Genomic DNA, 26,892 nt, shown 5'->3' with positions numbered 1-26,892 from the left:
TAGTGGAGGGGGAAATACTGTCAATTCAGTAGTGAAATATTAAGAGAAATTACTAATGTGTACAGAGTATGTACAGGATATAAAAGAAGGAAAACCTCACGGTATCAGTAAATATTATTAAAAAATTAACCCCAAATCCAAAATTTTTAGGATGAACACACATAGCCTACACTGTTTCACTCTTTCCACTTGTCACCAGGGAGACCAGAATTCAGTTCAGGCTCTGTGGGCCCCAGCGAGCCAGAACTGACCCTGAGCGGCTCCCCTCCCTCACTGCCCCACTCTTAGCAGCCAGGACCACAAAGAGAAGACCACTCTGTAAAGACCATTCCACACATTTCCTGAAAAATCACTATTCCTACAAACTCTCCTGATGGCAGTTGAATCCAAGAATCATGCCTTCTCCAAAAGAAAATACTGGTACTAAGAGCTTGTCTATCAACCCACCCACCTTGTTGAACATCAACACTGTCCTCACAGATGAAGAGGATTATATTCTATGACTTGTGCCCAAAAAACAGAGCTTAAAACATTAAAGTCAAGTGAGGGGGCAAAGCACATCTATGTGCACTTCAAATGAGCACGTACCAAAAAAGGGAAGCTCAATAAATAAACCGGTATCTAAAAATGCCACAGTGCGGCCATCTCCTTACCAGGAATACTGAGCTGGATTACCTATTTTCATTCAGAATGCTTCCAAGTGGCTTCTGTTCCGCTAACCGTACAAAATGAAAACATACTTTGAAACAAAGATTTCTTTATTTTAAAGCACCACTAAGCCAGAGGCTTTAAAATTCTTTGAATCGGGCTTTGCTCAAAAGCAGGAAGGATTCTATGTACGTTCGCACAAGTGCATCTCTGGAAGAATCACACCTTTCTGCTTCTTCACTTGTGCCAAGCTGAGCGCTGCACACACTTGAACTCATCCCTGTCTTGAAATATAGGCCGAGCAATAAATTGGATGAACAAATACAGAGGATAAAGGAAAGGAAATAAAGGTCATGAGAAGCGTGAGAAAGATGGGGGTGGACAGGAATGTGGAAGAAAACAAAAACCTGTCAGAGAACTCTCAGTGGTGTGGAACTCCATAGAAACAATGGCCAGCACTTGAACATTTCAAATGCTAAAAACACATACTGCAGAGAGGTAGCCCTTATCTAATGTAATTAATTATGATGTGAGAAATGTGCTTTAAATATCATCAAACTGTAAGAAATAGAAATGGAAGGCACTTTCCCTGACGGGTTTGCTCATGAGACCCGTGCTAGCCTTTAACACACAATTGGGAAAAAGCATTCAGGATTGACATTCAGGATGCATCCCTGGGTTAAATGGAGAAAGGGCTTCTCTCAGGGTTTTCCTAAACAGACTTCCAAATCCCAGGCAGGAGAAGAGGGCTAGCTACATAATCCTTAAATGTCTCCTGAAGAGCCTGTCCGGTACAGATGAAACTTAGTCTAATCTGTCTAGGTTAGACTGACAATGTCTCTACTCATTGCTTTTTTTTTTAATAGGAAATATAGTTAATGTTTGTAAAATATTATGTAAACATACAACAAGGTTTTATTATTTTAAATGATTTAAATATTAAAAAATTTCTCTATTCTAATTTTTAATATGGTAAATATCAGCAGACATAGCCCACTTAAACAAAAGATCTTCAGGATCCTCAATAATTAAAAAAAAAAATGTAAAGAGCTCCCATAAACAAAAATGATGAGACCCACTGATAGAGCCATTTGCTTTTATTTCTAGTTCCTGCCTGACAGTTAACTCTTCCAGGACAGAGACCAGAGTTTGCTTGCCTTTGCATCCCCATCATCTACTGTAGAATTTGGTCCACCACAGACACTAAAAAACAAAAATCCTGTAATATGTCAAAGTTTTGCAGCCCTTTTCCCACTATTTTGCAAAGCAGAAAGTCAGAGTGAACAGACAAGGAGTTCTATTGTTCCCAGCACATCGTGATCATGTCATCTTCCTGATTCTCAGCTCCCTTGCTGAAAATCGAGTTGAAATATCCTACCTGCGAGGGGCTTGAGGATTAAATAAAATGATGTATAAAACAAAGTGCATGGTGGCTACACATTAAAAGTGTTTTACCAACTTTAATTCTCCTTCTCTTTTATTCTACAGAGTATTTGTATGAAAATAAGACATCGTCTTATTACTACATCGTCCAAAGTTTACACTGAGGAGCAACAGCCAAAAGTGGACAATGCATATAAAAGTAGAATAAAAAAATAAATAAAGGAGGTAATTTTCCTTCTAAGAATGAGTTATGATGAAAGTTATTTTATGAAGTAGTTTTTCTTGCAACAAAACATAACAGAAATGGATATTTACATTTTAACCAGAGTTGGAAAGAAACATGAATATGCCTAAATTTCCACCACGGAAAGAAGGCTGACCACCCAAGAAGAAAGAAATGCTTACACCTGGTGTGGGATAAAGCAAAAGGCAATGGGGGAAAAACACAGGCTACGTACTCTTCATAGCAACTTCCCAGTGATCTTCATCCAGGCTTATTATCTATATAAAAATTCAGTCTACACGCTCCCAAGTTCCTATTTCCCTCAGCTCTCTCCGAAGATCTTAGCTCATACATCTTTCCAACTGGAAGTCTAACAGACTTTTTAAACTACCAAGTCCAACACAAAACTCTTGCCATCCCGTGTTCACAGCTCTGCCCAACCCACTCCCCCCTCAGTCACTCCCACTTCAGGAAATGACATGACCATTCACTCTGGAGCTCCACGCAAATCCTCCAGTTGTCATCATGAGTCTTTCTGTTTTTCTCCCCAGCACACTCCTCCATCAGCACACATTTCCTTCCATAGATTCTACCTCCAAATACAGGTCCAAGACAAGCACTTGCCACATCCTCAGTTATGCCAGCCCCATGCACCATCACCACTGCAGAAGTTAACTCGCCGTTTATGTTCCCTCTCACCCTTTCAATAACACAGCAGCAGCCACAGTGATTAATTTTTTTAAGTTAATCAGATCATATCACTCCACTGCTCAAACTACGTCAATGGCTCCACATGATACTTAAGAGTCCCAATTTCTTTCCTTGGTGGGTAAGGCCGTTCACCACCATCTCTGAACTCATCTCCCACCATTATCTCCTCTCCTCTCTTTAGGCACATGGGTTTTCTTACTATCTACAAAACATGTGAAGTCTGTTCCCACCACAGGTCCTGTGAATCTGCTTTTCCCTGTTCAGAACACTTTTCCCACTCCTAAAATGGAACCTTAAGGTCATCTTGTTTGCTCACCAATACGCTCCCAACACCCTGCACAGCATGGGGCTCACAGGAGTGACTCAGTAAACACTGCTGAATGAAATGAAAGAGTGCTTTCTAAGGAATGCTTTCCACATTTCTGGGAAGGGAGCTAAGCAGTTTAAATGTTTTTATAATCCTCATTTTAGCAAATGTATTTCCAGGACTTTTCTGGATTCACAAGCTGAGAATTGTTACACCTGCTTCCCTACGCTCAGTACTATAATGCCATCTCTGTGTCGTACAACTTAGCAAGTGTCTTCCTTACACCAGGTCTTGAGCTGATGTGTAGGAGGTGTCATACCTTGCCCTGTCGTATTTGCAGTGAATGGATTTTACTGGTTGCATGATTTTCTTCCACCATATGTTCTATTAACCCTGACTAAATGTTGGGCAATGACAGTTTTGTCTCATGAGATATTCAGTGAATAAATTTTCATATATGCTGCTCTTCTGACCCAGTGCTTTTCCCTTTCCTCTGACTGAAAAGTATGGGGGCATCGGTATGGTTTGGCACAGGGCAGAAGAACATAAAAACACCTTCTCCAGGCAGGGAAACTACTTTCCATCCCTTTACTTTCCATTTCTGAGCAAAAAGCAGGGAAAGTACATACTAGCTAGAACTCTTTCTGCAGATCTTCAGAAAATACAGACACACACAGATATGCCCCAAACATATACAACAGCTGAACTGAGACTGAAAGTGGCTAGTTTCATGATAGATTGGAACAAATGCTTTGAAAGATCAGTTGAGGTAAGGTTCTTCCACTGTTAATTCTAACGTAATTACGATTTTCCTCCCCTACAGAACAAAAGGCTGAGTTTCAGGAAGGATAATTGTGTCTCTTCTCTCGCAAGAGGATGACAATTAGATCTCCTAACACTTCTGTGTAGGTATAAAAAGGGTATAAATCCGCCTCCTTATAAATATTGTGTTCACATTGTTTTTTTTTTTTTTTTAGTGATTATAAGCTCAAGTCCATTGTATAAAATTTATACCTAAATATTTGAAGAAAATATAGTAAAAAAATCATACATGAAAAAAAGAAAGTTTGCTACAATTTCTGTTACACTATTGTCCAGCTCTTTCCCGCTCTTTCCTGGCTAACCCTAGCCCAAAACAGTTATTACATTGGCATCTCCTATTCCTGCAAGAAAACTGGCCTCAATGCAGTGTATTTTCTCAAATTCCTTAACGCTCCACTTCCTGCACTTGTCAGTCTCAGATTACCTTAACAGCTGTACCCATACCTGAAAGCTACCTACACAGGGGTCTGTAAACTACAGTCCACAGGTCAGATCTCGCCCACCACCTTTGTATTGCCCATGAGTTAAGAACGGTTTTCACTTTTTTCTTTGGTTGGAAAATCAAAAGAGCAATATTTTTGTGACACATGGAAATGGTATAAAATTCAAACTTTGGTGCCCCAAAATAAAGCCCTGCTGAAAGACAGCCAAGTTCCTTCACTTATATATGGTTTATGGTCACTTTTGCACTGTAATAGAAGAGCTGAGTAGTTGTGACAGAGACCACAAAGTCCAAAATATTATCTGGCCTTAATAGAAAAAGGTGGCTGACTCCTGACCTGAACAAAGTAATTTTCTTCAAATTGATTCACCTACTTATTTGCAATTACTTTAAAAGATAACTTCACAGCATTCATAAGTGGAAAGCTATATTACCCTAACTGGAAGGCACTCTTACTATGAACAACAACCCCAAGAAGATACCACTTCACAGCCATTGGGATGGCTATCTCACTCACACACACAAAAACCAAAAACCAAAACTGAAATAAGCGTTGGTGAGAATGTGGAGAACTTAGAACCCGTGTACGCTGCTGGTGGGAATGTAAAATGGTGCAGCTACTAAGGAAAGCAGTAAGGCAGCTCTTGACATTAAAAACAGATTTAGCAGATGATCCAGCAACTGTACTTCTGGGTGTGGTACTCAAAAGAACTGAAAGCAGGGACTCAAATGGATCCATATTCACAACAGCCAAAAGGTCGCAACACCTCAAATGTCCATTCATGGACAAACAGATAAAAACAAATATGGTATGTACACAAAATGGAATATTATTCACCTTTAAAAAGGAAGGAAATTCTAATATGTGCTCTAACGTGGATGAGCCATGAACACGTGATGCTAAATTAAAAAAAAAAACCTCATCTCAAAAGGACATATACGGTATGATTCCACCTATCTGAGGTAGCTAGAGTAGTCATATTCATAGAGAAAGAAAGTAGAATGATGGTTGCCAAGAGATGGGGTAAGGGAGAAATGGGGAGTCAGTGTTTACAGGGCAGAGAGTTTCAGCTTTGCAACTCAAAAAAAGTTCTGGAGATGGACGGGAGTGATGATTACACAACAATGTGAATGTACTTAATGCCACTTAAAATGTGTACTGTACACATAAAATGGTTAAAATAGTTAATTTTATGCTTTATGCATATTGAAAACATTTTTTTAAGTTTTTAAAATTCCAACAAAAATAAGATTAGCTTAAAGCAAGGTAAATATTCTTGTACACCGACTACTTCATCTTTCTATGTTAAAAAGGTTGACAAGAAATTTTTAGGGAGACCCCGAAGATTAGCAGTGAATCTAGACCCTGCCTCCAATGCAATCCAAATGAAATGAAAAGGAACTTTGTTACTATTTATGATTCAACGCTCTTTAATGTCATGTCCTTCTATTCATTCACACTTAAAAATACGAGGATTCTTAAAGGGTCCCAAAATTTGGGAAAAACAAACCTCCAGTGTTCTCCAGTGATATGTCATAATCCAAGAGCTACCATCCCCACATCCTTGTTAAAAAGTTATTTCTTAATTAGTACAGAATATTCTCTAGTAAGTGAAGAGAAGACCTTTACTGGAGTAAAGTTCCCTCTTTCACAACTAAATAGGATTTTTTAAAAAACATTACAGAGCCCTGCACTATTCCATTACATAATTAAATACATATGAGCAAAAGACAATTTATAAGATTGGCTCTCCTCGAGTTAATTTTGGGATAGCCTAAAGAGAGTGAAATCACAACAATCTTAACCATGTCTTCAGGAAGGTATTCATGTTTTATGGAGCAAGATTTTTTTAAAAAAGCAAGTCAATATTAACTAGTGGTATGTGTCAAATCTGAGGAAGTATTAGTGGTATTCAACATCAACACTCTAAAACCCAAACATCTCAAAAGAAAAAAAAAACTCCTATGACAAAATTTAGTTGTAAGGTATGGCTTACTGCATAAAGTTATTTTTTTAATGATCATAGGCTTTACAGGTCCTTCCATTTTGACTTACTATGAAATACCCACTAAATCAAATAATTTCTAGTAAGTGAAGTCTACCCCAATGTTCCTTACGTTGTCCACAGTAAGTTCCGATATATCCCTTCTGGCACTGGCAATGGTCATCCGCACAGGTTCCTCCATTCATGCACCTAACATTGCACTGTTGGACTGCAATAACAACAAAAAATATAAAAATATCAATCACTGAAATTTTAGTATCTGTGAGTTATAAAACTATACTAAATCTCCAATTCAATGACAAATAAATTCTACAGAAATGTTATGACCCACATATATACTTATTTGTGTAAGTGCACATGTGAGCTTACCTGTTACAACGTTATTTGGTAGGCATTTAAAATATATTACACTTTCAGTGTTGAAAAAAATCAGTTATGTGGTGACTGGTAACGTAGTTTCTAGGAGGTGGGAGGCACTTGTGTATCCATTCGGGATGCAGGGGCTGAGTGTCTGCCCTACGGGCTCAGCTCCCTGCTATAAAGCTAGATTCAGTATCTACCCTGGTGGAGCTAACAGTCCCATAGAGAGAGAGACAAAACACTAGAAACAAACATTACAATGTCATTATACATTGTGACAAATTCTCCAAAGGAAACTGTGTTGTAAAGGAGAATAGCCTGGAGCCAAGGAGGAACCTAGACAGGAGGGAGACAAGACTGTTCTGATGTGACACTTAGGGAGAGTTCTGAAGGAAGAGGAGCCAGACATCAGAAGTACCAGAGAGGAACCTCACAGGGAGAGGAACCAGCAAATCGAAAGACCCTAGGATGGTAGAAAGTTTCCTCTATTTGAAGAACTGAAAGAGTTATGTGATTATAGAGTCAGGCTGGGAAGAAAAGATCTTAGAGAGGCATCCTGAGGCCAGCCAGAAAATGCAAGGTCTCCCAGGCCATGGAAGCTTTGGCAATATATCCCAAATGTAAAAGAAGTCATTAAAAGATTTAAGTAAGAGAGTAAAATGATGCAATTTGCATTTTTAAAGGATTCTGCTAGCTGCTCTCCAGAAAACAGATCTGAAGAGGGCAAGAGGGGAAGCCAGAGAGCCATTGGGAGGTTACTGCAATAGTCTGGGGAAGAGATGAGGGGAGCTGAACCACAGTGGTGATAGAAAGGAGAGGATGTATTTGAGATGTTTTCCAACAGAACCCACAGGTCTTGTTAAAAGAGTCGACATGAGAGAAGGTGGGAGAAACTAAAGAGAAAGAGAAACAGTTGCTTAGGCACTGGGTTGACCGGCAGTGGCACTTGCTGAATCAAGAGAAACTGAAGTAGACTATGGGCAACAATGAATCAAATTTCCTGCTACTGAGTTTCAGACATTTACTATGCATTCAAGTGGAGAGGTGGAATAGGAAATGGAACCCGTGAATAAGAGACTCAAGGGAGGGATCTATTCTGGAGACAATTACTATGAGTTAGCAACATACTGGTAGTACTTGAAGGCATGTATGCAAATAAGTTCACCCAGGGAGGCCCAACTGTTGAGAATGCCAAACCCTGAGTGGAAGTCTGATGTAGAAGATGCAGATAGGAGACTAAAAAATAATAATAAAGAAAAGGAATACTGTAGCCACTGACACTGCACAAGCGAAGGGAAAAGAGCATTTCATAAAGAGGGTAAATAATGGTGCTAAATGCCTTGGGGGAGTGGAGCAGGATGGACTGGAAAAGAGAGAAACATTCCTGATGAAAAGGGAATACTACTCAAGGCCATTGAAATTCATGGATTCCCTATGAAATTATACACCATAAACTGAGGGTTGAACAAGTGAATGTTTAGCTGCCCAGGCAGAGGATTAAGAAGTTGAGCTACAAAATTTCTGCAGGAATTTTTTTTTTTTTTCTGACGGCAGTTATGAGTAAACTAAGACAACAGGTTAATGAAAATATGGGCAAGAATATCTTCCAGGTAGTCAGACCAGGAAGGCTCCTGAAAGCACGGGAGGAAATCAGCTAATCAGGGTGGTCAAGAAAGCCTGGACGAATTGTTAAGAACTTTGAAAGGCTGAGAAAATGACAGATTATCTTCAAAGAAAATGAAACTGGAAGTTTTTACACATAAGTTTCATCAGAAGACAATGACATTGGTCATATAAATCTTGAATCTTCAGTTTCTGAGTCAGACACATTCTCTACTACCTCTTCTGTGAGAAAATTTGGAGAGATAAATGTTAAAAATAAAACAATGTCACTCTGGCTTGAGGCAGATTTAAAATTTTATTTAGTTACTGAACAATGAAATAAACAGAATCTGCTTCCACCTTGTTATAATATTATCTTAAACACTGGCCTAAAAGACTAATTTTGAGGACCTGACAATCCTGAACTGGGTCAGGAATAACACAATTCTAGCCCACTCTTGTGATCTTATAGGGTTGCTGAGAGTTAATACGTGTAAAGCAAAGTGAGTTAACGTATGTTAAGCATCTGGTCAGTATATAGTATTTGTTGTCCTCCCAATCCTCTTATCTTTCTCCTTTAGTTCACCCACGAAACAGGACATGAACTTCAGGATTATGCAAAGGCAATAAATAGAGCCTAGGGTTGGGGCCTACAGGGTTTGTCATCAGAATACATGGATTCAAATCTACCCTGGGCCACTTAGTTACTTCACATGTGCCAAACTCCTTTCTCTGTAAAATGGGATAATAACAGTACCTCACAGTTTTCATGTGAAGATTAAATAAAATGCTATAGTCAAAAACAAAACAGTATCTGGCACAGAGTAAAAACCCAGTACATTACAGCCCTTATTCACAAAGACTTTCTTTTCTGCTGAATCCAGGTACTTTCACTGCATAGACGCATAGTTTCTGGACCAGAATTAAACCATTCTGCTTAATAAAATATCATTACCTTTTCCCCTTTAGTTGTTGGTGGCAACAATTAAGCCACTCAAGATTTTTACTTCCAAGTAAATACAGATTTAGTTAATGAAGAAAATAATCATCGATGTGTATCCTTGTGGAAAAGGACATTTGGTATTTATTCAAAAGCTTCAGAACAATGCAGTAAGTAAGGTCACATCTAAGAAACATACTTGATTTTGATCCACAGGTCGGTGATATCTGGCCGCTGGAACAAGTACACATGTTAGGACGGGAACAAAATCCATCTCCACAACTATTTCTACAAATTGCTGTAGAAAGCACAATAGGAAAGTGAAGGAATAATTAGGTAATAAACCACAGTTTACAAAACAAGAATGCTACAGCCAACAACAATAAACCTGAAAAACTAAGACAAAAAATACGGTATATGTAACATCTGATTTCAGATATGCAACAAAATTACCCATTGTAGACATGAGACTAAGTCTCACAAATATCCTTATGATAATGTGCAAACAAATGAAACTATTTCAAGTTCCATAATCCTTTAGCTCTCCTATCAATACAGGTCATGTTCTCCATTCAAGGCAGAGCGTTTATACACAGAATTTACCCCAAGACGACAGTCTGGGTCTTAGGAAGCTGGAAGGATTGAGGAAACCCAGAGGCCCTGCATACCCTCAGAAAACATAGCCCACTCTGGAAAAGACTTTCACAAGACACAGAAAATATAATATGGGCTGAGCTAGAGACTCCAGGCCCTAAACAGTTGGCCAAGCCCCAGGGGTTCCATGCACATTCCTTCCCAGCTGGTATCTGACCTGCCCCATCATCAATCTTTGTTCTCCTTAATAAATCCCTCTCTCCTTCCTCCAGCCTTTCTTCTCCCATGCTATCACCACAACCTAGCCTATTCCTGCTGGTCAGAAAAGCTGCTGTGACATTTTGATGGAGGGAGAGTCAGAGCCTCCTGCAGCTGTGACCTCCAAGGTATGAGGGTCATCACAGCAAAGAATGTTAGGCTCACTGACACAGCACATACCGTGGCTCCTCAAAATCATTAGCAGAGTGCCTTCAAATGGGATGTCTCTCCCATATTTACAGTCAGTTCATTTAAGAGCTGATATTTATCTCTATACCCAACACTGAATTCTTTATTTGTGCACAAAGCCTATGTGCTTTAATGCTCCATGACGGGATCCAGGAGGATAAGAGGACAGTCTGGGAACATCCTCAACCTTGCTAAAAACATTCATGCAAATGTGCATGTGTCTTTTGCTAGACAGGGGTCTCACAATTTGCAAAGAGATCGGAGACCCCCAATAATGTAAAGGGTGTGTTGTATAGAAGTGTGCTAACTCAGGATGCCTGAGTGGCTGTCAGTTAAGCATCCGCCTTCAGCTTAGGTCATGATCCTGAAGTCCACCATCCAGCTCCCTGCTCAGCGGGGAGTCTGCTCCTCGCTCTCCCTCTGCTCTTCGCTCTCCCTCTGCTCCTCCCCCTGCTCATTCTCTCTCTCACTCGCTCACTCTCTCAAATAAACTCTTAAAAAAAAAAAATAGAAGTGAGCTAACTCAGTCATTGTTTTTCTTCCCCAAACCACCTTTAGACATCCATGTAATATGACCAGCATCTCCATTAGCACTCCTTATAAATGAAAATGTCACAGATCATAGAGTGAAGATAGAAAACTAATTTTAGGCAAGAACATGGTTCCTGCCATGGAGTTGACTATTGATTTTTAAAATGTGCTACAGTTTCAGATCACCAATAATTTTCCAGTGACACAAGTCCACTAAAATACTGTTTTATTTCAAAGCTCCCTCACCCCCAGCAGGCTGACATTTAGTCTAGGCTTAGGTGATCTACCAAGTGCCCCTACCCAGATTCTAAACCCAAGGAAGGTCTCATGGCTGGAGACTGGTCATCCTCAGACAACAGATCCTGGTCATGACCACAGGTGTAAGCTCCATGCCTGTGAGCCAGTGAGAAGCGAGAGTGTGCTGGTCCCTCCTCCTCACACTCATCTCATACTATGAGATGCCTCACCTTACTAGTTTGCCCTCCTACCATCATGAAAATCACGAGACCCAGAAATAACAAAAGGAGAGGGAAAGAAGATATGAGTGTCAGGGTTTCTCTGATGCTGGGAGAAGATGTGCAGCATAGTAAAGAGTACATAGGATGAAAAAGGTCTGATGTGGAGTTCTTGCTGTGCCATGGACCCACTGCAAACTTAGAAAAAGACCACACAGCTTCTTTGTGTTTTGTTTTCTTCTCGGTAAAATAAAACAAAGGGATTATAGTGGAGTGTTCTGATGTCTTTTTAGGCTCAAATGCTATGATTTCAGGCCAACCCCTTCCCATTCCACTAATCAAAATGCACTTTGTAGCAAAATTTCACAAATTAATAAATTCTCCCACTGCCTCAAGTTCTAACAAGATTTAAAAAAAATGAAAAGTGAGAGAAGTCAATTCCAGTTTTTTGGAAACAAATATTTGCAAGTTCAGAAGTACTTCAATGATCTTTACAGGTCACAACTAAGGACACTAACAACAAACACAGAAACTCAAATCAAAATACATTAGGTTTCTGGTAGTTTGAGAAATACATTTTTCTTTTATTATCTTCACATCTTCATGAAGCCTGGTCAACACCAAACAGATTAAAATGAGAGGGTAATCATTTTTAATATCCTTCTATAAAGAAAGAATGCTGATGTATAAATGAAATGATTAATCCTTGGTCCTAATATTCGATTTGTGTTTTACTTATCTCTTTTTGTAAGCTGCCACAGAGCTTTGCCTTTTGCTAAATGGTGGAAATTCAGTAAATATAATAAATAACTTATCACCAGGAAATCCTAGAATGAAAATTCTTGATTTTGACTTGATACTGCTTTCAATTTGGTTATTACCTCCATATATTATCATTTTAAATGTGAAAAATAATTGAACTACTAAATTTAGTGGAAAATATTAAAATTCAAAATTTATGTGAGATCCATACAAGAAAATAAAAAGGCATTAATTTTTCCTCTATTTTATGCACTATTTTTACTCTTGGGTATTTGAATTACTTTTTTGATGTGCTAATATTTTTGTAGATAACTCTAAATGCTTGATATATATAAGTGATATATATATATACGTTTCTTGAAGATACAAAGGTAACTTCAAAATTTATGCTTTTTAGAGATTTATGATGCATGTAACTTCCAATGTATTTCATAGGTACCCAAATATTTCAAGTAGTAGGTATGTGGGCTATAATAGTCACCGTTGCTCTGAGATATCCAAAGTTGTTCTTCTAAACAAGAGCACAATGTTACTGAAAAACTTAAAGTAGTTAAAGCAGATACTCAGAGGGCTATATATGTATACATGTACATATATATTTCTACTTCAAATATTCTGGAAGGCTCTGTTCTCTGGAATTCCCATTCCACACCGATCCAATAAAATCTGACTTTACAGATTTTCAACACATACCATAAACCGATCCCTTCTTCTCGGCTGCTCTCCAACTCAATAATGGCAGGCACATTCATTACATTCAGTGAGTCAGACTTTCCACAGTGCCTAAGTCATCCCAGCTAGTACGGCAGGTGTGTGGTGAGTGACATTAGCCGTTGTAGGATTCTAGGAACCATGTTTTTAAATCAGGCAAAGTGATGCCCTACTGGCCTGTAAGAGTAAATACACCCTCCATACATGCCTCATGTAGATGATTTCTGTATTGGGGAAAAAAGAATGCAATACCCTTTCCTTCTTTTTAATAAAGGCTTATCATTAGAGAATTTATTTAAAATATTCATGAATCACTTTAAAGAACACAGTCATTGTTTCCCATTTTTCCGTCCCTACTGGAAATTGTGGGATTTTTTTAGGGTAGACAATTATAAGAAACAAAAGTCTTTACAACATATGGGATTTCATTTCTTTTTTAAAATTGCAATGAAATAACATGAAGGGTCTATCTCAAACCCACAAAACCAATAAATATAGAGTCAGAAATGCCACTACATCCTTATTATCCCTTGGCTAGCGTGGCTTGCTCTTTTTCTCTGTTCACGGTTACATAATTATCTTTTCCCTGGAGAACATGAAGGTCAATCTAAAGTCAAGATTGGCTCTAAATGAATGTGCTGTCTATGATACCTGGCTCTCCTCCCAACAAGACAAATGTGACTGCTAGATAAATACACAGGAGAAGGCCAGTCACACTTCAACTCAAGAAATTAACAGGCATGTGAAATAAGACATGCCATGGTCCATTACTATGAGGCTGGTAACTAATGACTTCTCCAGTTAGAACTTGGGAGAGCTAGGTACACAATCTGTAAACTAAATAAAAGAGTAAAACTTTTAAGGTCAGAGATACAGAACTTTGAAAGCTCTAAGCCTCACACTTTGGAAATCTACTGTATACTATGAGATGTGGGGCCTGTAAATCCTAAATTTAAATATCTTCAAAAAAAATTAAAAAGGTCAAGTCATTTGGGAAGAGTTCTTTTAAAAATTTTGTTGACCTGGGTCAACTCTAACTCCCTATGAGAGTTCCTTTCATATCTATGTTATGTAGCTGTTGAGATGAAACCAGAGATAATAAAGTGGTTTTGTACAAAGGCCTAAGAAAGCTTGATCTTCAAAAGGCCTAAAACCTCATGCAGTCAAAAGCCAGATAATTTACATAATCACATTGTGGTCTTATCTGGGCTCCTTTAGGAAAAAGTGGTTTTGAGTTATCTAGGGAATTGCTGTACTCCCCCTTCAGTTTGTATTAATAGACACAGAAAGATAAAACTTCCAAGTATCTTTGAAACCTTTATCATTATTGCCCTTCAACAGAGCCTAGAAGCGAAGTCTAAACTGATGTAAACCGGCTGCTTCTTCCCCAACATTCAAATGGAGCCTCGTCCTAATTATCACTGCTTTGTGGCCACTGGATTCTAACAGTAACTGTGTGTCCCGGACAACTGAATCCAAGAGCTCAGCCCAGACATGGGGCAAAGGCACTGCCCAAGCTGGGATCCCAATCAAGCACTCACGGACAATGCACTGGTTTCCTCCAGGAAGCGTCTTCCATCCTGGGCAGCAGTAGGAGTGGAACCTGGATCCGCACACGTTGGGCCTGCGATGGACAAGGAGGTCACACAGGCGCAGGGAAGTGTATGGTAACACATTAGCGTTTTTGCTAAGCAAAAACCCTGAGCGAGATTTCGGGACAACAAACAAACCAAAACTACACTTCAAGTTCTTGAGGCTTCGGGTGCAAACAGGGAAGTAAATGGGCTGGAATGGGGGAGGGTCGGAAACGTCTAAACCTTGCCTTTCATCTGCCCTCCCTTATTGCCTTTTTAAAGGGCGAAAAGAAACATGGAAACATATAATTTGCTACTACTCTAGCCTCCGGATGCAAAGAACAAAGGGAACACTCTGTTTCAAAAATCCTTGCCCTCGTCCCCAAATCCGTCTCTCCTTAATCCACTGTTACTTTGGCCCGACGTGTCAAGGAAGGCGCGTCGGAAGGCGAAGCGCTGGAGGTTGATGATTAGAGTGAACCATAAGCCCCGCACTCGTTCTCAAACAAAAGGCTCTGGAGCTGCGCCCCCGACGGTGGGGAGCAGGCAGGCTCCACGAGCCTCGACGCAGAGTGGACTCAAGCCCGCCCTCCGCCCGACATTGGGAACCTGCTCCCGCACCGCGGGCAAAGCCTGCGCTCTACCATCCGCACCGGGGGCCTTGGACCCAACCGCCCGAGGGAGGGCTTTTTGCTGGCTGAGCCGCGGAGGAAAAGGGGGAGGCGCTCCTGGGAGTCTTCGGGATTCTGGTGGAGGCGGCCGCGGCTCGAGCCGCCAGAACTAGGTTCAGGGAGGGGTGGGATGGAAAGCTGCCAAGCGCAGGATCCCCCCCCCTCCCCGCCTCCTGCCCACCTACCCTCGGAGCACGTCCTGCTGTCCTCGCCTGCGGACGCGGCTGGCTGCCGCGGCGCCCTCCTCACGGTACTCAGGCACAGCGAACCCGCCTTCAGAGCCCGCCGCCGCGGGCCGGACCTGTTGCGGCGACGACTGGGGCCGGGGCGGCTTGGGCGGTGGAGGCTGGAGCTGGCCAGCCGTGCCCTGCGCCCAGAGCGCCACGCAGCCCAGCCACACGAAGTAGGGCTGGAGACACAGCCGCCGCCGTCTCCCCATCGCGGGCGCCGAGAGCGCGCGGACCAGGGTCCGCGGAGGGGGCGAGCCGGGAGACAAAATCTGCGCGGCCTGAAAAAAGTCAGGGTCTAACAAGCCCTCCGTCGGCTCCCAAGACTCCCTGGGGCTCGGGCTCCCTGCAGTAGTGGGAGCCCCGGACCAAGCGCCGGCCCCCGGGCTGCCGGCGGCACGCGGGCTCTAGCGCAGGCAGCAGGCGCGGCGGCGGTAGCACCACGCGCAGTCCCTGCGGGCCATGCCGGCGAGCGACTCAGGACCGCCAGGGGAGGGGCGGAAATTACAAAAGTAACCCGAGCAGCCGCGGCGTAAAGTTACAAAGAAAGCGGACCTCAAAAGAAAAAAAAAGGGCCTGCACGCAGCGCCTCGGCGGATTCCCGTGCGCTCCGGGAACAGATCCTGGAAAGCTGCAAAAGTCACCAGAAAGAAGCCGGCAAACAAACAAAAGTCGCCCCCCGAAAGAAGAGGGTCTCCTCCCGGCTCGCCTGGAGTCCCGCGAGGCAGCGACGCGCCGGCGGCGGCTCAGAGTGGAGCTGAGGTGTGCGGGGCCAGGGCGAGCCGCCGGTGAGAGGGGCAGGAGACTGGACGCCAGGGAAGATGCGGCGGGCGAGGGCGCGGCGCGGGGGTTTTGAGGCCGAAGCGTGGGGCGAATGAGGGGCGGCGGTGGTGTCAGGGGGGTGAGCGCAGCCACAACGTGGAGTCGCAGCCCAACCCAGGGGCCGACGCAGAGTGGCGAGCGTGGAGACAGAGCAGGTGGAAGGGGAGGAACAAGGGGAGCTGGGGGCTGGGGGAGGGGAAAAGGAAGGAAGGGGGTAGGGTGAAGGGAGGGGAGAGGACTGAGATTGGGGAGAAGGGGGGCAAGCCTGAGAGGAAGACCAGGGCTGGAAGAGGGGCTTGGAAGGAGGGATTGGCGAGCCCGGGTGCGAGAGGAAATGAGCGGGGGATGGGGGCGAGGTTAGAGCGAGGAGAGAAGTGGGAAAGGGGAGGGGGGGCCGGGGGCCTTGGGGCCGGCTGGAGGGGGCGAGGCGTTAGTCGGCTTTGCTTCCCGTCCCCCTCAATTGGCCGCTAGCTCTGTTTTGACTGTACAAAGCAAGTAGACGACGGGGGAGGGGGCGGTTAGGGGCCGGATTTGGGAAAGGAGGCAGCAGTCCCTTCCCCTCCCCCTCCGCCCTCGCCGGGCCGCGGACCAGGGACGAGGGTCTCTAAAGGCGCTTGACTAGGCTGGACCCACAGCTGAAGTTCCCTTCGCCGGGCAGAGGCCACAGGGTTGAGGAGGAGAACGGGTACTCCCCCGAGGACCCAGACCCAGACCCGGGGTGGGGGGACTCGCAGCCGAGCAGGAATAGAGACTCGCGCGGGACTTGGTCTCTATCTCAATCCAAGGAGGCCTGGCCCTCCCCATCGCCCTCGTACCCCCACCCCCCAACCCCCGGGATAGGCGTCAGTCTGTGGGACCCGCACAGGGGCTGGGCATTTCCAGATTGAAATGCGCCTTCCACCTCCAAGAGAGAGCTCACGCGGCCGCGGGGGGCCTCGGCTACATGCGGGCGCCGCGGTCCTGGGGAGTCCGCGCAGGGGGTGTGCTCAGGAGTGACCCCTGGCAGAGCTCTGCCGAGGTTTGCAACCAGCGAGGAGTTAGAGCCCCTGAAGTGGCAGGGGTGTGGCGGCGGGGGAGAACTGGTAAATGGGTATTCGGGCATATCCTTGGTTCCTGGTTTGGACTCCTCATTAATGATTAAGCCCTAGCGATTGGTGCATCCAGGCTGGCGACCTGCCCTCTGAACCCTTAGAACTGCCTCTGCGTTCACCCGCCTCTGGGGTCTTCCTTTGTGGCCCTGCTCTCATGAGGTCTCTGTAAAGCCCTAATCATCTCTTAACCCATGGCACTGCATAATTAAAAATCAAACATCCTTGAAAACTAAGGCTAACCATCCAAACACAGTTTAAGAAACAGTACAAGAGGGTAATGTCTGGGTTATTCAGGCCTAGGGAACTTTACTTTAAATATATGTAAGTCTCCCGCCTGAATTGCCCAGATGTGTTATTTGGCAGCCAAAATTCCCTGAGAATTGGCATAACTCCCTTCTCTATTTTCCAAATGTAGTCAGACAAAGAGTCTGACTTACAACAGTCTCATAAGGCCTAAAAAAAAAGTAGGAGTCACATAATTCCATGTGAGACACCAATTTGTACAAATTCAAAGAAATTAAAGACAGTAATAGAGGTATTTGTCATGCACTGTGCTTCAAATAAATAAAACCATTTTAACTAAAGGAACTAAATAAAGTAACTATCTCCTGGCTGAAGGCCATATTTTAATTATACTCTTTAAAACATTTAACCTTGTTAAATGGGTTTTTGTTAATACTTATATGGCTTCAGGGTTCATTCCTGTCTGTCACATAAAATCCAAATGCTCTAAAATTTCATATGCATGTATCCTTTGACTCAACAATTCAACTTTTAGAAATCTATTTAAAAGACGTGCAGGCAAAAGAAATGAAATGATGAATGCATTCATCTGTTCATTGCAGCACTGTCGTAATAGCAAAATATTAGAAACACAAATGTCCCGTCAGTAAGAAAATTTTTGAATGTAGTTTAATACATTCAACGAAATACTATATAGCTGTAAAAATTGAATGGGGATCTCTGTACAGTCCTACGGAGTTAGCTCTAGATTATGCAATTTAGTGGGAGGAAAAGAGCCAAAGTACAGATAGAAATAGGCAAATCCATTGAGATAGAAAGAATAAAGGTTATCAATGTCTGGGGTAGGTGGGTGGGGAGAAGGGAATGAGCAATTATTGTTAATGGGTCCAGAATTTCCAAAGAATGATGAAAAAAGTTCTGAAAATTAATTGTGAAAATGGTTGTACAACATTGTGAATGTACTTAATGACCCTGAATTGTATACTTAAGTATGGCTAAAATGGTCATTTTATGGCATGCATATTTTACAAAAATAAAAAAAAATTGTACAAGGTGTAGGATATTGTTTATTGTATGCTACTTGATGGTGTGTGGCTATGGGTGCATTTTAAAAAATAGAAGTGTAAACCAAATCTAATAAAAATGGTTATCTTAGGGAAGAAAGATATTGAAGAAGAGAAAATGATGGGAGATAGATGTTTGTAAATATCTATCTTGTTTTATAGTTCTAACTTTGGAACCATGTATATATTTTATATAATTAAAGACAAAATTAAATTTAGAAAGAGCAATGCCTACCGGGGCCTGGGTGGCTCAGTCAGTTAAGTATCTGCCTTGATTTCAACTCAGGTCATGATCTCGGGTGGTGAGATGGAGCCCCACCCCACGCCATGTCAGGCTCCATGCTGTCTGCTTGGGATTCTCTCTCTCTCTGCCCCTCCCCCCACTCATGCTCTCTCTTTCTCTCTCTCTAAAAACAAATAAATAAAATCTTAAAAAGAGCAATGCCTAAAAATTTAGAACAAACTAAAACAAATGAACCTATTTCTCACACTGGTGGCATAACCAGAGGGAATAATTACTCAAGGCGTTACTTTAACACAATATGTGAAATGTACATCTTTAGTAGGATATAAGGATGAAATGAGCCAAATTCAAGAAGCCTGAAATTGTATTCAAAGGTGGTAATATGAGAGAGGAAGAGAGAAAGAGAAAGAGGGAGAAAAATATTAGAAATCATGATTTCAGCATAAGAGAATGGAGATACATAAAATAAAAAAAAATGTTGTAAGCTTCAATTGAATTATAAAATGTCAATATGAAATTAGAACTTATCTTTATCTTTCAAAAAATACTCATTTCCTGGTCCTACACATTGAAAAGACCTGGAAGTAGGGACAACCCAATAACAACAGACACCCTTTGTGCCCAGATTATGGTTCCTAAACACCAGTAAAAGGAATGACAGTTCCTTGGTTAAGAATCTGATTTCAGGTTTGGGGCATGATATATGTAAGATATGTTAAATCTAAACTATCTATCTTGTCATACTTGAAAGCAAGGAATTTATCACTTTGGGGATCATGTCAAAAGAAAACTGAAGCTAACACGAGAAAGATCTCACTGACCAAGGATGGGAAAATTTGAGCATCAAAAAGAAAAATGACCACAAAAGACTGAAATATATGAAATGTATAAATGTTTAAGAGTTCCAAATGATATCCCAAGTAAAAATTAATTGGTCACTTTTAGAGGTTATTAAGCATAGCTTATTATTCTAGAAATATTGATAAAATAATTATGTATTCTGCCTTTGCTGGAGAGACTTAAAGTATTTCTTTTTTTAAAAATTGCAATTGTAAACACAGGAATGATAGAAAAATCACAACTTCACAAACTGTAATGAAATAATGGATCTGAGCAACAGTTATCAATGACTGCTAAAACCATTAAGTCAGGCATTCCTACCTGTAGTCTGTTTTCTCCCCAGTGGACATCTGGCAATATCTGAAGACATATTTTATTGTCACAACAAAATGGTGTGTGGTGGGCAGAAAGGTCAAGGGTACCAAGGATGCTGCTAAATATCCTACACTGCACAAACAGTTCCCCATAACAAAGCACCATCTGGTCCAAGATACCAATTTATAAGAGAAACTCTATGTTAGGTGAACAATCAAGGGGGAACTTTTTAACAAAAGATTTAAGTTGTTACTATCAAAACCTACTGGTTAACTGTTAAGTTCTGAAAAACAGGACAATCAGACATTATATGTCTATTCAAATGGTGCAACAGGAGGCACAAAGAACCACCTATAAAATATCTTTGTCAAAAAACATAACCTGAATTATGTAGTCATCATTTTACATTTAACTTCCAGTGTTTAGGAACTGTAGAGGGTAGTGAAACATGTTAAATGGTATTGCAAGAATACAGTCAACCAGATCTAGAATATGGGAAATACCACAGGATCAATTTTGTTCAAATAAATGACATAAGGTTGCACCTTATCTGGGATTTTTATTTTAACATGGGTGTAAAATGACATTTTTGGGACAATATGGGGGATTGAAAGCTGATTATTAGATGTTAAAGATTTATTTTTCATTTGGGAGGGGTGTGACAATGATATTATGATTATATTTTTTAAAGATGGAGTAGATGTACTTTTCTCTATTCCTTTTGCTAAGTATACTTAGCTAAATATCCTGAATGTTGTATATATAAAAAGAAGACTCTAAACAGTGGAAGGAAGACAGCAGACTGGCTGGACCCCAGGACCTGAGGAGTGACATGGAAGTGAGTTCCCTGAGTTTTTGTTTTGCCTCATATATCCTGGACTGGGTGCTGAAGAAGCTGGAAACCTGGAAATGCCAACTGGCACAGACCAAAAAAAGCCTTGGAGAAAAGCCTGCACTTGCTAGCCAAAGGTCAGAAAAAGGATGCACTAGCAAAACAGAAAACTTATAGACAATAGCAGCTCTACAACTAGCCAAGCATTACAGTGGACATTTGATGATATCTGAAGACATTTTTTATTGTGATCACCCCTGCACCAGCAAAGGCCAAATGGAGAATTTAAACTTTCATCCTCACCAAGCTATAAAAAGGTGTTCCTCCCCTTCTCCCACAGTACTGTCAGAGAAGCTCAGATAATGAACCACTTCCCGTGACATACCCCAACGGTGCAATGCAGAAGCTGGACTTCCACTTCTACCTAACAGTAATGAACTGGCCTGTCCACTGGTATCAGAGAAGCCAGCAAGTAGAGGGTCAGGACTTTTATTATTGCCCATCCCCATGATGTCATGAGAAGCCACAAAGAGCCACATAAAGAGTAGGAATGAAGCAAAGGTCTCCCTCCCAGCCAGAGAGGTACAGCAGCGGTTTAGTGCAAAGTAAGTCCTCCCACCCCTCACTAGCAATCACAAAATGCTCCTCGCATCCCAAGTGTCTCAAAAGAGGAAGAACTTGGACTCCACCCCCACTCTTCCTCTACCTTCTGTGCAGAATCAGATGAGACTGTTAAAACACGATTTAATATAATCCAAAATTTACAACATAACACCCAAAATATCCAGAATTCAAATGAAAACTGTTCATCATGCCAAGACTCAAACAAAAAAAGAAAATTGATACTTACCAACCCTGAGATGACACCGGTGTTTGAATTATCTGCAGCCATGATAAAAAAAAGTTTTGGTGAGCATTTGTGAACATGCTTGAAACAAAGGAAAAAAGAGTAGAAAATCTCAGCAAAGAAGTAGAAGATATGAGGAAGAACTAAATAGAAGTCTTTGAAGTGAAAAACACAATAATCAAAATTAGCTTAATGGATGGAGTTATCAGCAAAATGGAGGGGACAGAGGAAATAATCAACAAACTTGAAAATAGAGTAATAGAAATTACCCAACAAACACAAAGAGAAAATAGAATGAAAAAACAAACCAACAACCAGTGTCAGGGACCTGTGAGACTATAACAAAAAATCTAGGCATGCCTGGGTGGCTCAGTCAGTTAAACATCTGATTCTTGATTTCAACTCAGGTCATGATCTCAGGGTCCTGGGATTGAGCTCTGAGTCAGGCTCCAAGCTGGACGTGGAGCCTGCTTAAGATTCTCTCTCTCCCTCCCCCGTTACCCATCCTCCCCTCTCTTTCTGTAAGACAAATGAATAAATCTTAAAAAAAAATCTAACATTTGCTTATCAGACTCAGAAGCAGAGAGAGAGGGTAGATGCTGAACAACTATTTGAAGAAATAATGGCTGAAAATTTGCAAAATTTAGCAAAAGAGAAACAAACAGATTCAAAAAGCTAAGGGAATCCCAAACAGTATAATCCCAAAGGAATCCACATCATGATTCAGCACAAACTTATGAATATTAAAGACAAAGAAAGCAGCAAGAGAAATGACATCTTACTGGTAGGGTAAAACAATTCAAATGAAAGCAGATTTCTCATCAGAAGTCATGGAGGCCAGAATGAATTGTCACACATTTCTCAAGTGCTGGGGAAAAAAAAAAAAAGAACTGTCAATATAAAATTCTACCACCAGAGAGAATATCATTCAGGAATGAAAGGGAAATCAAGATATTCTCAGAAGAAGGAAAGAAAGAAGATTTGTCTCCAGCAGATCTACACTAAACTAATGCCTGAAGAAAAATCTCTTAAAAAAAAAAAAGAAAGAAAGAAAGAAGGAAGAATCTCTAAAGAGAGAGGAAATGATAACAGAAGGGATCTTGGAATATCAGAAAAGAGGAAAGAACAATGAAAAGAGAGAAAATACGGAAAAATTTGCATGAATACAATAAACTATTTCTCTTGATTTTCTGAACTATACTTGACGGTTAAAGCAAAAATGTTAATATTGTCTCATGTGCTCCTCAATGTATGCAGAGGAAATATTTATGACAATGGCTCATAAAGGGTAGTAAAATTTCTAAACTGATAAAATGCTGATACAAGTGGACTGTGATAAGTTAAAGGGGTAGCACAGGGAGATCTTTGTGGTGAGGGACTAGTTCTCTAATTGATTATTGGTGTTTGCCCAAATGCACACATGTGATAAAATGGCACAGAACTATATACATACATTGTACCAATGTCAATATCCTGGGTTTTATATTGTACTATAGCTGCATAAGAATTATTAGAGAAAACTGGGTGAAGAGTTAACAGGACCTTTCTGTACTTTCTTTGCAACTTTCTGTTAATCTATATTTTAAAATAAATTATAATATCATTGGGAAATACAAGGGTTTTTGTATTTTACTACTTGACTCATTCTTCCCCATCTCCTTTATCAGTGTCATATTAAGAAATTTTGTTACATGGGACTGAAAAACAGAGGCTGATTGATTAAATGAAATGGCAGTGTTAAGCATTGTTAAAGCTGTGTACCTCTCTATCCGTACTTGGCAGATCCAGTAAGCAGAAAACCAGTGAGGACAGAGTTGAACTGAACAGTATCAATCAAATGAATCTAGATGACATTTATAGAATACTTCAACTAAAAACAGCAGAATGCATTCTTCTCAAGCTCCCCCAGAATATTTACCATGATGGACCACTTTCTGGGCCATAAAACATACCATAACAAAATTCAGGAGAATGGAAATCATACAAAGTATGTTCTCAGATCACAATGTAATTAAACCATAAACCAGTAATAGAAAGAGAGCTAGAAAATACCAAAATATTTGGGTGTTAAACAACACATTTCTAAATAACATGCATGTCAAAAAAGAAATTTCAAGAGAAATTAAAGAATATGTTGAACTGAGAATAAAAATATAAATCATCAGAATCTGTAGGATGCAGTGAAGATAGTGTTTAGAGGGAAATTTACAGCACTAGATGCATACATCAGAAAAAAGAAAGCCCTGGGGCGCCTGGGTGGCACAGCGGTTAAGCGTCTGCCTTTGGCTCAGGGCGTGATCCTGGCGTTATGGGATTGAGCCCCACATCAGGCTCCTCCGCTATGAGCCTGCTTCTTCCTCTCCCACTCCCTCTGCTTGTGTTCCCTCTCTCGCTGGCTGTCTCTATCTCTGTCAAATAAATAAATAAAATCTTAAAAAAAAAAAAAAAAGAAAAGAAAAAAGAAAGCCCTAGTACTGATGATCTAAGTTTCCACATTAGGGAACAAGAAAAAGAAGAGCAAATTAAATCGAAAGTAAAAAGAAGAATATATTAAAAATTATAGCAGAAATCAATGAAATTGAAAAGAGGAAAAGAATAGAGGAAATCAACAAGGTAAAAAGTTGGTTCTTTGAAAAGATCAGTATAATCAATAAACTTTGGTTTCAGGCAAACCAAGAAAAAGAGAGAAGACACTAATTACTAATATCAGAAATAACAGACAGCCATCATTACTTATCCTGTGGACATTAAAAGAATAATAAGGAATAGTATGAACAACTCTGCTACAAATTTGATTACTTAAATGAAATGGACTAATGTCCTGAAAGACACCAGTTATCAGAACTCACACAAGAAGAAATAGATCATTTGAATCAACCTGTATTTATTAAAGAAATTGAATTAATAATGAATAACATTCCAAGAGAGAAAGTACCTGGCCCAGATGGCATCTGTAAATCCACTGGGATTTTAACAAACATTTAAGGAACAAACGATATCACTATACTCTCTTCTAGGAAATAAAAGTAGTGGGAACACTTCCTAACTCATTCTATAAGACCAGCAGTCCCCTAAAATCAAAATAAGATATTTCAAGAAAAGAAAATTACAGACCAATATTACAAACATAAGTGCAAAAACCCTCAACAAAATAGCAGCAAACTGAATCCAATGACGTATAAAAAGAATTATATACACTTGTAACTCTTGGAGATGTTTTCCAGACATGCGATACCGGTTCAACATTTAAAAATCAATTAATGCATTCCATCACATCAATAGGCTAAAAATGAAAAATCTTCTGTCAATAGACTCAGAAAAAGCATTTCATAAAACCTAATATCCAATCATGAGAAAAACGCCTGGCAATCTAGAAATAGAGGGAAATGTTCTCGACTTGATAAGGAAGAAATACAAAGAACCTAGAGCTAACATGATCCTTAATGGTGAGAAACTGAATGCTTTCCCCTTAAGATTGGGACAAAGACAAGGATGTCCCTTCTCACTAGTTCCTATTCAACAATGTACTGGCATAAGTTAAGAGAAGGAAATAAAAGTTATACAAATGGGAAGGAAGAAATAAAACTATCTTTGTTCACACAGAACATAATGTCTGTCTAGAAAATTCCAAAGAATCAACAAAAAACTCCTGGAACTAATAAGTGATTATGGTAAGTTTGCAGGATACAAGGTCAATCTAGACAAGTTGATTACTTTCCTATATATCAATGAAAACTGACAAAAAAATACGTATATATCTAGCAAAATATGTACAAGATCTATATGAGGAAACTTCCAGAGCTTTGAAGAAAGAATCAAAAGAAGATCTAAATAAGTGGAGGGATGTTCCTTGTTTATGGGTAAAAAGACTCAATATTGTTAAGATGTTAGTTTTTCCTGATGTGATCTATAGACTCACCCCAATCCCAGTTAAAATCCCAGCAATTTATTTTGTGGATATCAATAAATGGATTCTAAAGATTATATGAAGAGGCTAAAGACCTAGAATAGACCACACAATACTGAAGAACAGTCAGAAGACTGATATTACCTAACTTCAGAATTTACTATAGAAGCTACAGCGATCAAGATAGTATGGCATTGGATATGTGGGTAGTTATATTCCTCTAATTTTGTCTATTTTGAAGGCTTTCATAATGAAAACTTGTTTTGTTTTCAATGGTACAGACTGGTTCCTGAGAGCCTTCATCATCTGTCTTTTCTCCACATTTTCTCCCTTTCCCCTAATAATCACAAACTTAATCCACACTCTAGGTTTTGTCAGTTCTATTGATTTTCTATTTTCCAAATCAGTAATTCCTGCCTTCGTCATTATTTTATTATGTTTTCCTTGAAAAATACATGCTTTAATTTTCTAGTTCTTGCTCAGATTTTTTAGTCCAACGCTTAATTTATTTGCTTAGATTCCTTTTTAATTGCTTAAATGTGTAAAAGTGTGATTGCTGTCTGAGCTCAACTTTAGAAAATCCCTAACTTTTTGATATAGGATGTACTCATTTTATTTTATAAACTTTCTTCATTTTGAATTTGAAGTATTTAAGAAGCTGTATAATTTTTCTGTGGCTAGACTTTCTATTTATGATTATTAATTTCTCATTCTATTGGTAGTTTATTCATGGATTATGGTCTGCTTATTACGTATTTGTGTATATATATTCAGAAATTATCTGTGTTCTTTACATGCCATTGGGTTTTGTAAATTTTTCAGGAGGCTTGCAAAGAAGGTATATACCCATTCATGTTATTGAGTTTGTGGCATCTCTGTTAGCTGAAGTATAATAATTATACTATTAAAATGATCTATGTATTGTATTGTATAGTTAATCTGTCAAAAGCCTACAAAGCCAAGTTAAAATCTACTAATGATGTGTCTCTCTCCATTTCTATTTATTTTCCTACAGTGTTTTCATTTCATTATAAATATACACATTAATGGCAGCTCTATCCTCATTGTAAACTGCACACCTCATACTTAGAAAATGTACCGGTATCTTTTTTGACATTTGCTTTGGACTCAATCTTTGTCATATTGGTATTCTGATTTCTGATTTCATTTTGTTACTATTTGTCTATTATGTTTTGCTTTTTCATACAATCTGAGCATGGAGGCTTCTTATATAATCAACTATTGTTTTGTTTTTATCAAATCTGATAATG

General features: G+C 40.2%; 1 protein-coding gene across 1 annotated transcript in view; it reads right to left on the bottom strand.

The window, feature by feature from the left end:
* The window catches only part of FBN2 (fibrillin 2), a 239,082-nt gene extending 223,454 nt beyond the window's left edge, over positions 1 to 15,628 (bottom strand). Inside the window, 4 exon segments of the mRNA XM_040622515.1 lie at positions 6,655 to 6,750; positions 9,644 to 9,742; positions 14,486 to 14,568; positions 15,375 to 15,628. Coding sequence (XP_040478449.1) covers positions 6,655 to 6,750; positions 9,644 to 9,742; positions 14,486 to 14,568; positions 15,375 to 15,628 — 532 coding nt within the window.
* Between the last annotated feature and the right edge of the window lie 11,264 nt (positions 15,629 to 26,892).

This window comes from Ursus maritimus, unplaced genomic scaffold, assembly GCF_017311325.1.
Source record: "Ursus maritimus isolate PB19 unplaced genomic scaffold, ASM1731132v1 scaffold_5, whole genome shotgun sequence".
Lineage (NCBI taxonomy): Eukaryota > Metazoa > Chordata > Mammalia > Carnivora > Ursidae > Ursus > Ursus maritimus.
This window is presented reverse-complemented; position numbering and strand designations above follow the sequence as displayed.